The following is a 14,968-nucleotide window of genomic DNA, read 5'->3' on the forward strand; positions in this document are numbered from 1 at the left end:
TTCTTTCCATCCGTGCTGCTAAAATACTTGATCATTCAAACCTTCTTACTGCAGTCTCTGCCTCCCTAGCCCTCCTGACACTCGCTCCTCACTCTTCACATCAGTACAAAACTCCAGTTTGAAAAACACCTCTTGAATGTAGTATTTAGTCAGTATCTGACCCCTTCTAAGTTCCCCCATTAGTTTCCCATTATTTATTTTAAAAACATTCAGATTGTTTTTGTTTTTCATGTCATCCACAACAGTTTCTCCCTGAAAAAATACCAGCCTGGTTTTGCTCATCTTGAGCAGGACACATGGTCTCCAATTCTTTTGTAAATTCACACTGTTTGCTCTTGCTCAGTCTTTACAGGTCATTGCCCTTCTTTCACTTTTATCGTGGCTGGGATTCCCTAGGACTCTCACTTCCTTTTCAAGGAATTTCTTTTCAAGAACAATTTTACAAATTCTAGGAAGAAACACTGATGAGGACACACAACCTCTGAAAACCTTCCAGCTGAACTGTTAGCTCTTACAAACAACTCCTTCTCTGTTCATTCTAAGCTGTTGCTTCCGTCTTTGTGGCTTTGTAGAGACTTTCAACAGTGTGGGATAGAAATTCCCATTCTGTACTGCCATACAGATAAATATTATTAACAATTACTGTCTGCTGAGAAGACTATCAATCTAAATAAAATGCAATCTTATAAAAAGAACAGATGTATAAAGCTCGTGTACAACCAAAATATGAAATATATTCTGAAAAAGGGAATCACTAAGAATGGTAACCTATTGTTCCCAGCTTTGCATATTGATCATTATCAGATTTTTTTTGTCAACTACAGTCGCTTGTTTAGGACTCTGATGTCATCCCATGTTCTTTCTGGCTCAGGCATCACACCCGCGTAAGACTTTGCACTTCAAACTTCAAATCTGCCAGTGATACATGAAACAGAATACTTATGCTTTTGTCAGACCTCTGTGTCACTCCCCTCCTCTTCCAATAGCCCTATTCATGCCAAAGAGTTAAAAAAAAGAATGAAAACAGACATAAAGCTTAAGATACACAGGAGAGTTGTTGAAGTCACCCTCCTAATTATTCAGTGTTTTGACTACTGTTTCATGTTAAGCCCTATTTCTTTAAACAGTATGAACACAAATGCAGGTGCAATGCACAGGTGTGACTATGCACCGCCTCAGCATTCCTAAAGAGCCCCACTTGAATGCAGACTGGTATACCCACACACCTTCATCTTACGAACACTAACAACTGCTGAAATCATGCAAATTCAGCACATAAGCATGCCTGTATATTTTTGACAATCTCTCTACGGTGTTCAAAAGTTGATAGGACAGTTTTGAGGATTCCTATTGACGACACATGGAAGAAAGTCAGCTAAAACCTTCCATGTCAATATAACACAGGCCATTTGACTCCAGAGGACACACCAACAGAAAGCTGCAACGTGAGTTCATATATCACTGTCCTGACAAATATCATTCTAAGTGAATGACCTTGCAGCTGAATTTCTTAGATTACTAGTTAAATGCATCTTTGCCTAAGCAATGATTGTGGCTTTTGTATGTATCTGGCTTGTCTACAGTACAGCATGCTAAGAAACACCAACAGCCTCCTAAAGCTAACGTTAAGTGTTCAGTGCCACACAGTAACCACATGATCATACAGTCTAATCTCCCCCAGGTGATCATTAAATTTCATTCACATACCCTATATTAATTGCAAAGATCTACTTAAATGGAAACACTTTAATCCTCAACAGAGTAAACAGGTACCAGAGGCAGGGGTGATAGCAACCAGAGTGCCTGCAGCACCAACGGCTCCAGCAATAGCAAGGAAATGGCCTGAAGAACTTTGTCTAATCTCTGATGATTCCAGAGATGCAAAACCAACCAATAACCACAGAAGAAATCCAAACACTTGCACGCTGGGCAGGGAGGATGGTGAGCTTTTGACCACTGCAAGCAATGGCTGAAGCTGTGAAGCAAAGATTTTATCACAGCTAGTGGTTTTCAGCAACTGCAAATGTTACTAGACTGTTTACAGTACCACGAGCACTCCTGCTCTCCCCAAAGCTTGTAAAGGAAGCAGATAAGCAAGGGAAGGGAAGGTGAAGGTCTGAGTGTGGGAGTGGGCCATGTATTACTCACAAATATTCCCCACAAAGCCTCCGCCACTGACACACGCTTGTTTTTAGCCTGAAACCTTGAATCTTTTCTGACATATGGGAATGAATTTCAAAGGCACAAAAAGACATTTTGTCTGCCAAATGTCTTCTGCCTCAGCTACAAGTTTGGTGTAAAAGTATAAACTGCTTTCTTTTTAAATAACATAAACATTATTTTGAGTCCAAGTGAAATAATTTTCCCACTGCTTTATGAGAGTATCAGTTGTTTCCTACATTATCATGAGAATAGGTAGCTGTTCTGCTTTTTAAAATGCTGTACCTCAACATGACACCAAAGCCCTTCTTCTTTTTCTTTTCTGGATCTTCATTTTCTTCCTTCCTTTTCTTCTCTTTGATTTTAGATTTGCCCTTTTCCTTTTTCTTCTCTTTCTCTCTATTTTTTTTGTCTTTTTTTGCTTTGGTTTCTGCATCTTCTATTTCAGGGTTCCCTGGCGGGGCAGATTCCATGTTCTGAGCTTCTTGACCAGAGTGAGAGCTCTTATCAGAGAAACCATCTGCACAGAATGAAAAAGAAGCAGTGAGGATGGCTAGGGGCCACCAAAATGCAAACACATGAAATACAGCGTGAGTGTCTACAAAGCGCTCAAATGACTCACAACACTTACTCATTTAATTGAGTAATTTAAAAGGCAGACTAAACATATCTAGTGAATTCAAGCAGATTTCTATTGTAAATTAAATACAGTTACTTTAGTGACTTGTTTTCTAGTTATTATTTCCGATACAAAAATCCTGACATGGTTAGACATCATTCTGTTTGAAATCTAGCTTGTTAACCTCCATCAGCTTGAGAAAAACTGACATGCTGGGATGCAAACACTGAGAGCTTACTTCAACAAGAGATTCTGGCGACTGACATAACCAACCTACGTAACAAAACGATTTCATTCACTCCCTGGAATCTTTCTATTTTAATGGCTGAACAAGAAATACATAAACTGTTCTGTCTGGTTGGAGAAAAGCTGTGTTGTTTCTATTTGGGGGGCTCAGGATCCAAGCACAGTTTTATGCTTCGTGCTAAAGGAGACATATTTCCCGACTGGGGTCTATAAGCCCATGGTGACAGAATGAGCAGCAGGGTGCTATCAATACACTCTGCCTTGTCTATAACAGGAAACAAGCTTCCTGGTTGGAGAAGGAGGAATTGTAGACAGCTCTGTAAAACAAGCAAGATAATTTTTAATGTAATCTGAAGAAGGCAGCTGCTTCTTGAAGTTGAAAAATATAATTATTTAAGGATTGAGTTCTAAATCCTCCAACCCACCCCCACCCCAACAGAGATCTGTGAAAGACTTTACACTAAACCCAGTCAAGGCTGGATGGGGTACTGCAAAGACAGCTCTATTCAGTGGAAGACATGAGCATCTTTTAAAATGTGATCAACTTCAATTGGACTAAATCGCTTGCTTCTGTGCTTTATTGAGTTGGCCCTCAGCAGTGCTAAGTGAAGGTGGCTCGCTCAATAAGCACCATTAGCAACATACCCTCTTCTCCATCTTCAGGTCCATCGTAAGATTTGTCAATGGCAGCTCGGAAACTCTCATTACACCCCCGACCACGGACCACGTGAGGCCTGGGTCTGTGAAAAGGGAGTTCGTTCTTCCTAACTTCAGCCACAGCAGTCTGAAGACTCTCAAGAGAGCTGGACTTCTTCAATCCCAGAGTAGGACCGAAATCTTTGCCAGAAGAGTCTGGAAAACAAATAGTTAAGTTTTCATACCGAAAACTACACAGAGGAATGAAACTAGACAGACAGATACATTTAATTGTATACTTTATTACTTGAGGCCTTTGAAATAGTATGCAATCAATGTAATTTGTTCTAAAAATAACATCAAGTTAAACCTAGTTTGGTAGATATCCCCGTTCAGACTTGAAGGGAATGGCGCATAATTTACAGACCTGACAACAGTGATGGGCAATAGATGGCTTGCTCTGTGTTACTTTAAAGCCTGCACCAGTAATAAGGATGGGGTTGATTCTTCCCTCTTTGACAGCAGCGCCCAACTGGACACTGCTAAAAGTCTCAAGGAGAACATTATCCTTAGACTCACATTAACACTGCTACACAACAAGAGTTTTGATTTTTAGAATGAATCAGGTTGTATGAATGGTTGATATTTTCAAAGACATTTCTCCTGTGAGAAGATATTATTAGTTTTCTCACAGTCTTATCCAACTTTTTTCTTCAAGCTGAAACTGGTGCTATGATATCAACATACACAGCAGGTTTTTCAAGAAACAAGTGTTTCCAGCAAAGTACAGCATAACATCGATGATGCTGCTGCCTCCTTCCTTGTTTATAGGCATAAGAAAGCACTTCATACAAAAAAGAATAAATACCTTCCCAAGTCTCCCAAACCTTTCCTCTCTTTGAATGCTTGACTATCTGACCCTAGAAAGGCTTTATTTTGTGGCAGCATTAATTAGCATTAATATAAGGATAGTAGAATGGGTAAAGAAAAAAGTTCAACTAATACATGCATACCAATCAACAAAGAACTTCACAGCTTAATTTAAAAGCATTTGTAGCATCTACTTCGCTTTTATATGGCAGAACAGTAAATGTGACATACAGAAACTGAGGAAGAGACTTTGCCTTGCAATATGCCTTCTGTCTTTGAGAACACAAATGCTTTTGTTTTCAACTTGTAAGTGATACTAATGCAAGCAACAGGAGAATATAAGAACAGAAGACCTTCACATACATGTCCATATACTGTCATGCCTGAAGAGATTCAGGGATCACAGAAAAGACAGATATGTTAGTACTATCTGCTGCAATTTTAGCAATCCTAGAGTGCAGGTATTTCTGAACTAAAACAGCATGATGGTTAAACAGTGAATTCTTAGAAAGAAAAAAGCTAAGAATTGGTACCAAATAGAGACTCATCAGCAGTGTCTACATGAAGCAATCTACACTTCCATTACCTGCAGACTGATATGCAGCTGAAAATAAGGTGGGGGTGTGTGTGGTGTGTGTGGGTGCGGAAACAAGTTTAAGGGAAGCCTGGTTGTTTGGTCACACAGTGCAACCTTCTTCTGTTCACTAATTGCCATTCTGGAGACTACCACTATTAGCAAATCAGCAAGTGCTAAAATGGAATTAGAGCAATGACTTGCATACAATATAAAGGTGCTTAAAATCACTAAAAACTTGTGCATTAGCAAAAGGCAATGTGGTGCCTATCTCAGGCTGAGAAGGAGCAAAACCAAGAGAAGCATAACCGCTGTAAAAGGCGGCAAAGTGAAAGCCACTCTGATCAGCCAAGAAAATCTTTCTTGTTTTTCAGTCAGAAAACAGCTGTGATGGGTTGCTTTCACAGAACATAGGGCACAGCAGTAAATCTGGCAGAAAGCAGAGGTCTCAGCCAGGCTGGGTCACAGGCCTAAGCTGGCGGCTGCCTGGGCAGAGGTGGGCAAACGCATGCCAGGGGCTACGGCTCCCACCTCTGTGGGCAGCAGGCACACAGTGCACTGCTTGCAGGGCCTCCAAGGAGCGGTATCCACTAGGGGATGGTTTAAAGGCGACTACAGCATCTGCAAGGAAGCAATGGCCACAGCCTCATCTCCAGAAGTGGGCAGTGCAGTTGCTGGGAAGGGCCACCGCTCTGCACAGCTGCGGACCGCGGGTATCAGCGGGCGCCCGTGGCTCGGACAGGTTTTGCAGGCAATGCTGATTTCCAGGCTGCTGCAGCTACCCAGCCACCTGAAATAGCTGTGTCAAAAGCCAGCACAAAGGTGTTTATGTACACATCCCAGTACAAGCTGTGCTACATTAAATTAGTGCCCTAAGCTGTATTACCTGGAAAAAAAAAAAGTCTCAGGTTAAATACTGGTTAGAGCCTGTCTTATATAAAGCTAAGCCAATAACTCAGACTGGATGACTACTCTTAATGTACGAAGGCCATTCCGAAGAGAATCTAAGCCAACACCTAAGGTTTGGAGTGACAGACTCAAATGTTACATGTACCTCAGCCTTGCTACAGTTTGCCCCACACACACTGTGATGCAGTTTTTAGGCACCCAGTCACATACTATCTAGTTCAGTCAGGGTCACCAAGAAAAGGTTCTTCGTCCAATACTTGCCTTAGACAACTACATAGGAAACTTGGAGTTATTGGCAAAGTATGTTCCTTTCTGTATAAACAGTCTTTATTTTGCTGTTTTGTCCTAACATGAAAGTCCCCCTGAGGAATTAATTTTAGAAATAACTAGCAATAACTTCCTGGGTTTTGACATTTTAAAGAGAACACTTACAGTGACTTTCCTGTAGTATTTTCAGTTTGCTACTAAAAAGAGGAAAAAAGAAACTAAGTGGCACTCTTTAGCTACCAAGTAAATTCAGAACCCCACTACCTTGGAAGACTGATTTTTTTTTTTCTAATGTCTCCAAAAGAAATAAAATCGGCTATTGTTTGCTTCATTGCCTAACATCATCAAATAATGTGTTACCTTAAAGGACAGTATAAAATGGCAAAGATTAACTGTATTTTTCCCTCACTGGCAAAGAAAGTGAAATTTCATCTGTGATCTTCCTGTGTACTACCATTTAAAAGGTGTCCTCATTTATTCAATTACCGAGAACCTTTAGTCACAGATTAGTATTAAGCATTTAGTTGCCCCTTTCTAAGATTGTAATAATTTAGTCTGAAATTTCACTGGCAACATGGGAAGTTTATCACTGTTACCATGAAAATCCACCCATAAAGAAGCATCTGAATCCAGGTGAAAAATAATTGAATTTTTTCTAATTGATGACAGTAGTAGCAATGCAACCTCATTAAGAAGGGGAACATTCAGTTAAGGAGTTTACATCCTTCGACATTCTCACCAGGGTTTTCAGTGAGAACTTCATATTTTTTAATTCAGCTTTTATTCCTTTTTTCTTTCATTGTAAGGCTGCAACAATCACATATCAGTGCACAACTAAAGATACAGGAGCTAAGGAGCTCCCCTAAGCAGGGAGATCAGTCCCCTTGCTTTCACAGCCGGCATCTGTTACTGGATGCTTTACAAAGAAATGCACAACTCTGTAATGAAGTACCACCAGATCCCACCTAGGGAAACTTCCCTCCCCTGTCCCCCCCAGTACCTTTTCCACTTCTGCAGACCTCCCTACCCAGATTTGGAATACAAAATATAGTTTGGCAATGAGAAATTTAATTGTTCACTGTGTAAAAATGTTTCTTTTTATGGATTTTAAATTCTTGAGCCCTCATTTTACTGCTTCTTGTAGTACAATGATAAAAAGTCAACTGAAGCATCCACTTTATTTTTTTTTTTTTTTATAATGGTGAATTACTTCATGCATCTCTACTGAATTTATGAGAGAAAGTCAGTACCTGCCTACAACTGGCTGAAACCAAGTTGCTGGTTCCTAGATGAGATCTGTAACTGATCATCCTTTAACTGGAAGATGGTATTACCCATACCATAATTTTCTGCTCAATGCCAACATGGCCACCACAGATTTTTTTTTTTCCTTAATGTATAGTAAAAGTAAACCTGCTTTCTGTTCTTTTATTACTATTATTATTAGTTTCAGGTATTTCCAGGCTTCTCTTTTTCCCACATCTGCACATTCCTTTTTTTTTTAATAGCCCAGCAGAAGGAAACATGCCAAAAGCAAGATGTCAGTCATGAAAATCAAAGGGAAACAAATGACACAGCGTTGTGGGCAATGCAACCCACCCCAAAGGCATGTGTAGAGAGAGGGGAATTGAAGAGAAGCCATGAATCACTGCCACTCTAAATGAAATACAACTCCTAAGACACCCTAAACAGTAAACATTTTATATATTTACCATTAATTTACTTCTTAGATAATGATTCTTCTTGAAAACCAGAACCATACGAATATGCCTGAAGGATGATATTTAGAGGAACATATTTGTGTGAGCTAGATTAATTTACTATTTATATTTTGAAAGATATAGTGAGGTAAAAACCAGTTATGAAGAGAAAAAGAAGGGAAAGTGTCACTGAGATTGAGAAACGGGAATAAACACAAAGTTGTAATAGATTATAAATAGTCTGGCTCCGTATTTACCGGAGCCCTGAACACACGCCATTCCTGGTTCCTACTGCATCACACATGATGGAGGTGCATGTATTACTAGGGAAGAGAAAATAGTTATGAAAACAATGAGTCTTTTACCCTGTGGGCAGCGGGATGCTGTAGATAGCATGTGAGTGCTTTTAGCAGGCAAACAACTCTGTGTTCATGAAACACCAAGGCTGACTTCTTTTGTGGTAGGACTCAAGAGTGAGATATGCCAACAGCTTCTCAGGAAGCAGCTACAGCCCCCTGCCTGTTCTGCTTTGGACATACACCTTGGGTAACATTCACGATGCCCAACTTAGCCTTACTGAACTCGGGCCTACCCCAACCTAACTGATGTAACTGCTCGCTCTATAGTTATCGCTTCTCTAAAGAAATTGAGGCATGTTTAAAATATCTTTCAATGCATATATGTTCCCATGATTTTCAAAATACAATCAATTCACAGATCACATATATGTTTTGGTTTGTTTGCTTTTTTAACACAAACGAACGTATTGGTAACCTTATATTGCCCATGCAGAGGTGAGGATAGCAAACATGGTTTCAGAAACACCCCAACTTTTGTTCAGGAAGGAAAAAGCAGGATTTCTGTTGTACAGAATCAAATGATATATGTATCAGGCTGGTAAAATAGGCCCCTCAGCAAAATTTAGTCAAAATATATCCCTGCTGTAGGGAAACCTTTTGTATGAGAATGAACCAAATCTGTTATCCAAGTGAAAGATGTCCAAAGATACAAAAGGCAAGAGACAGCCAGTAAGACTTGACTGCTTTCCTCTCCCCTTGGCTCCTTTTGGAAATTTACCTCTAAATAAATTGGTGGATAAAGTGAAAACTGTGAGTGTCTCTTTCAATAAGCTTAAGGTGAAAAGATAAAACATTTGTCATTATTACCAATCTCCATGTGCCATAAACATCAGAGAATAGGTAGACAGACATGATTTTTACCCACAGGGTTGCAACATCATATGGTGACTTAAATTAATTCATGTTCAATTCTTTCTGAACCATTTTGTTTAATGTAGTTTCATTTATTTCTGGTAGGATTCACAGTATGCACAACTGCAAAGGATTTTTTCATCTCACTTCTATTTTTATATTCAGATACGTCCTCAATCATCAATCGATTCAATGCAGAGAATGATTTTGGAAGGAGGAATTTGAAAGTCATTACATCATTTCGTTTGTGATTTTCAAATGAAGAGCTTTAATAGGACATTTTTGTAGAATAACCTTAGATGATACTGTAGCCTTTTCTTTGACACTAGTTTATACAGGTAGCATAGAAAAGATTATGAAGGGCTTGATAAAAAGCAAGAGAAAAATCACTATTTTGCACTCACATATTAAAGAAAACATGTATCGTTTTGCTCATTTTATACCTCAAACCAAGCATTCCAAATTAGAAGCAGGAATACTGAACACAGAACAACCCTACACCTGACAGGGGGGGGAAAAAAAAAATATCTGAGTGAAATCAAAGCATGGGAGAATTTAACAAGTTCTCTGATTAAAAGAGCCAGGTACAGTCTTCAGATTTACAGATATTGCAATCTACTACATATAATGATTGCAATTTAGCCCATATTTGCACAAACTGCAATTTCAACTGTGAATAATGGCAGTTCACAATTTTTAGCCTAAAAGGTACACTGAGCTTTAGCCAACTGAAGAGGAAAGGCTTGGAATAAGGCAGCCATTAGGCAAGAGGCGAAAATGCACTGCTGTCATCTTGGAAACATATGCTCATGTCGCTCTTTTCTATAGTCTTATCGCTAACAACAACAACAACACTGCAAAAGAATGTGTTAATATTTCAAAAAGAATAATATGTACAGCATTAAACATCTCAAAAATGCTAATAAGTTTCACAGTGCAACAATATTAAAGCTAAGAATTAGGAGCAAAAGAAGAAAGCAGTTCAAGCAAAAGCTCTCAGGGAAAGGGCACATGCATTTGCTAGGTTAGGGCTGAATGCTGGACAAAATGCAGCCAAGCCTGTCTTTGCACAAAAGAATGTCTGATGTTATCTGTTGAAATAATTAGTTTTCTTCATTTGGTTACACAAGTTTAACCTCTCACATAACCTTCCACTTCACAGCATAGCTCTGCATGCAGTGAAAAGTTTTCCTAGGCATTTGAATCCCTCCGCCTCCAGCAGGCTAGTGTTCTCTCTCTAGTTGGTGCAAACTGAAGCGCTTGCCCTTCAAACGGGTCCCAGTATAAATTAAGCTACCTGACTTTCTACAAAGCAGGAGCTTGCTCCTCAAGGATATTTATGTATATGAAATTTGTTTTAGATATAGCTGTTACAACCTGCTAGAGGAAAACAGCTATAGGAAAGGCAATGCAGACAGGAAAAAGTCCAGTTTTTAGAAAATATGATTCCCCGGTGATTTCAGGCACCTTGTAAACTGATCAGTCTGGAATTGAGCAGTAGTAACAAAATTCCAGTGCCCCGCGATTGCTTTACTGCTACTTCCACACCCACCCTCTGATAAGGTCAAACATTTCAATCCGGCTTTAAAAGACTGGGAAATGTGACACTTTCTGAGATTAATTGATATAAATTACACTTCTCAAACTAAACCAACATTTTTGTTCCTAGGCCAAAGTTTAAAATAAAGTGAGAGTCCCTGCACTAATATTTAAACAAAGTCACTTTTAATGGTACGAGGCTAACATCTAGAGCATTCCCTTTGACCTGTGGGACAGAGGAGGAAACTTCTTCAGTAGCAGAACAGAAGAAAGCAAGCCAATACTTACATTAAATTCACGGTTATGATCTATCTATTTTGTTAAGCCTTAAGCCTATTTTGAAATAAGCTGCTGAATTATTACTCCATCTTAGTCATCAAGCCTGAAATCATACTTTTGAAAATGACTAATTTAAATCACAAATAACAAATTAAAAGGATGCAAAAAGTTCATATTAAGCTTTCTGCTTTCTTCGCTAATTCAAAGCTTTTTTTTTTAGTCCTTTACATGTGAATGCAGAAAGAAATTGTCTCACATCAATCATTTTATTCAGAATTATTTTTGTTTTTTAAAAAGTGGTATGTCATTTTTATGTGTCAAGTTTTGGCCTGGACACATTTTTACAAACACTCATATAAGCTGCATGTTAAAGATTGCTTTAAGCATCATTCAGGGATTAATTTAGGCTACGGCACCAACAAGGAAGATGATTATTGCAATAGAAAAGCCAAGCCAAGGCAACAAAGAAAATACATTTCAATTTCACCAATTTAACTTGCAATTAAAAAAGTAAATTATATAGAACACTTCCTTTGTGTGTGCTTTTCTGTATCTGTGAACATTAAGACTAAGAAAAAAAAAAGCTAGATTTTTAACAAAATAACCTGGAAAAAGGATACCTTTTGCTAATAATGGCATTGCTTTTGTACACCTGCCCACACTCTGATCAGTGAATCCTACATGCCTGAGATATTTATGAGCTCTCTTTATTGCTACCCCCCCACACCAAACTGCCCAACAGCCGCTCTAATTTAAGATGCTCTAAATATTGTTGCCATGGGTGACACATGAACATGGAGTAAGGCAAAGCTCTGCTAATAAAAAGGCTTTCACAGCATTTCAGTCCTTGCTCATAAGTAAAGTTAAAATTTATGGCTTTTAAAATACTGGATCTGAGAGGGGTCAGGTTAAATGGCTGCTCGTAATAAAAGGAATCAATATGCCACAGCATCTGAAGCAGCCAGCAAACTAAATAAACACTTCATCCAAATCCACTTGGCCCTGAATTAAAAGAACATAAAATACTGTATTTATTTTGTTTGCCCTCCACCAGTCCGTGGTTTGCATCACTACATCCACTAGAATTCTATGCAGAGCAAGCAACAAACATATGTTGGCCAAGTAGCAATTAAACTGTATGTCAAGGCTAGGAGCAATTAACTGGGCATTAACCTTATCAGGGAACCACTTCTGGATTAGCCAACTACAAACAGGCAAACATCTCAGTCTGGGAAGATTCTGCAACGTGTATTTACAAAAGCTTCAGAGGACTCAGACTTTCTGTCTCAGGCACATACAGAGTAAATGAGCCATTTCCAATAATAACCCTTACGAATAAACCCTGAACAAAACCAGAATCACCTTTTCCAGTGATTAGCGTGTCCTATTAGCACAGAAATGCAAGACAGTTCGTTCCTTACAGCACTTTAAGATAAAGCAGACCAAAAGAAGTCGTGAACTCACATCTTTTGCTCCTAATCTACATTTGGTTCAGTTTATAGATTGATTTCCAGAAGAAGTTATGAAAACGTACTTTCTTCTGTTTATTTGTACATGTTTAAATGGAAAGTGCATAGGTTAATTTTCAGTTTAAGAAATTAATGCACATTTTGCTTGAACTTGCCAGCAGATAACCTGTAAAAAAGGTACATCTACACCTGTAATCAATCAATCTATATATATATACACACAACACAGAGGGCATTCACAAAGGCATGCATATTTGTGAAATTGCTTTGTTTGTGAGTTTAATAACATTTGTCTTGAAACAATTTTGAAAAGTTGATGTTAAAATCCAACTCTTGAACGGGAACATGCAGAATTTTGTCAAACCTACTATTAACTAAGAGAAAGTTATCTGGCACAGCTCTGACTCAATACCTCTACAGAATTTAAAGGATTATCTAGGTTTTCAGCAGAAGTCCTCAGCAAAGGTTCCTTTTTATTTCCTAGTGAGAGTTTTAAGATCATTTGAATGCTTAAAAGTTTGTTAACAGTATTTCATTATAGATTCCTCACAGCTGAATGCATAGTTGTAGTGATATTGAGTCTTTAACCTAGCTTTATTTTACATGCTTCAACTTTTTTTTTTTTCCTTCTCCTTAAACTATCCTCTGTACTGAAACTTTTCTGCTTGGTCTCATTCCAGAGACGAGGATTGTTTTTAGAAAAACATAAACCCCCAAAGAATACACCTCCCTCTTGCCATATCTGAAAAACTGAGGAGTGGGAAAGTACATTCTTCCAGCCAGGTAACACTTTTTTTTCCCCCTTTTCACCAATAACTCAAAAAGGACTGAAAGGAAACCTTTCAAGCTTTGCATGCAAGTAGGCTGTGAGCTAGGTCCTTCACTACAGCTTGTAGGGAAGGGAAGGGAAGTTTAATTTCCATGTCTGGGTTATTTCCTCTAACATTAGCTGGATCTGGGTAAACTTGGCTGTAAACTTGTGCCTGAAGTACAGGAAGAGAAATATATATGCGCTCCCGTAGGTACGTGAGCATACAATAATATTCCACGTGCATGTTTTCAGCAACTGCAATGATCCCATCTACTGACATACCAGAAGTTAGAAAGGAATATTCACACATGCTCCTCAGTCTATGTATTTAAATAAGCTGCAAAGTTTAAAGAAACTCAAGACAGAGGGTCATGTGAGCAGAAAGAACATAAGTAAAATGAAGGCTTCAGTATTAAAGAACTATTATTTTGTAGGTCTTAAAACATGAAAAGTGTTTTCAGGGCTTTCTTCCACAAAACTGAATCCTTAGAAAAAATCACGTCCAATTCATGGAATAAACAGCAGGGAATTTTCTTTCTAAACAGCTGCAGCCAAGGATTGTGCTAAACTGTTCTGTAGTGTGCAAAGACACAGACTCACACCCAGTGACATCTGGCTGTCTTCTGGGGTTTTAACAGACACGATTCACAACTCGATTACAATCCCAGCCTTGCTTAAAAATACAGTCAAAATACTACTTTAGTTATACTGGTTAACTCTGAGACCTAGTCTATATGATTTACTGCTTTACACTTGACATTTATTTGGGCACACATAGTGCAACACTTCCTTAAGAGGTCTGCAGCTCCCTTGCTAGGTATGTCATGGTGTGTGATTTTAATGAAAAGGTTATTTTTAAAAAGAAACCAGCACGGATGTGAATGAGAGATCAAATAAGCTCATTTTGCAAATCTGTATTTTTGGAAAACTTGTTACATTCTTAGATGCTTAGCAAATGTGCACCTAGCCTTTAATATACCCCATGGAAAAGGGAACCTCCTCAGATCTCTAAGTTTTGTTTCCCCTGCAGAAATTTTTAGTATCCTAAAGATGCTACTCTATTAATTACCAAGTTATGCGTTTAAGATCTTTCCAATACGCAGTTTTGCATTGCCACAATGTGTTTAAATGGCAAATTAGATAAGCTAATGGGATGGCTGCATGGAATAACTTAGAATATGATTTAATTGCAGTAGCAAATGATTACAAACGTTTCTTGCGATTTTCTTATCCATATTTCTTGCCTACGTACAAATGACGTTACCTTGATCCCTTTCACTTGCCCAATAAATGGATAATAGATACATATATGCTCCCGAACATAATATGTTACCAGACTGCAGAAATGTATGGTCAAAAGAGAAGAAAGAGTCATTCCAACTCCTCTTGGTAACACCCCTCATCAACCAATGGGGACATTTCTGGCGAAGTTAGTCAAAGCACTATCCTAAATTATGACCAAAAATTCCAAATTTCTCCAGGTTTAACAGGATGGTGAGCAGCAGCCACAGTGATATTGCAACCAAGATAACTTGATACAGGTTAAGCACAATCAAACAGCATTTTAATACAGACAAATCCAAGATGGCTTATCTTAGAAAAATAAAGGTTTCCTCTAAGCTGGGGCTCAATATTATTGGAAAACACATGATTCTGCTCAGTGACTCCATACACTCTT

The 14,968-nt window shown here is 38.5% G+C and overlaps 1 protein-coding gene across 1 annotated transcript in view; it reads right to left on the reverse strand.

Annotated features, from left to right (window-relative positions):
• The window catches only part of PARD3B (par-3 family cell polarity regulator beta), a gene marked incomplete at its 5' end in the record, with an annotated part of 288,181 nt that overhangs the window by 137,406 nt on the left and 135,807 nt on the right, over positions 1-14,968 (reverse strand). Inside the window, 2 exons of the mRNA XM_082311454.1 lie at positions 2,446-2,680; positions 3,671-3,877. Of these exons, the coding sequence (XP_082167580.1) occupies positions 2,446-2,680; positions 3,671-3,877 (442 nt within the window). The remainder of the gene's footprint in view (positions 1-2,445; positions 2,681-3,670; positions 3,878-14,968) is intronic.

The sequence above is a fragment of the Platalea leucorodia genome, assembly GCF_965183815.1.
Source record: "Platalea leucorodia genome assembly, chromosome: 5".
Lineage (NCBI taxonomy): Eukaryota > Metazoa > Chordata > Aves > Pelecaniformes > Threskiornithidae > Platalea > Platalea leucorodia.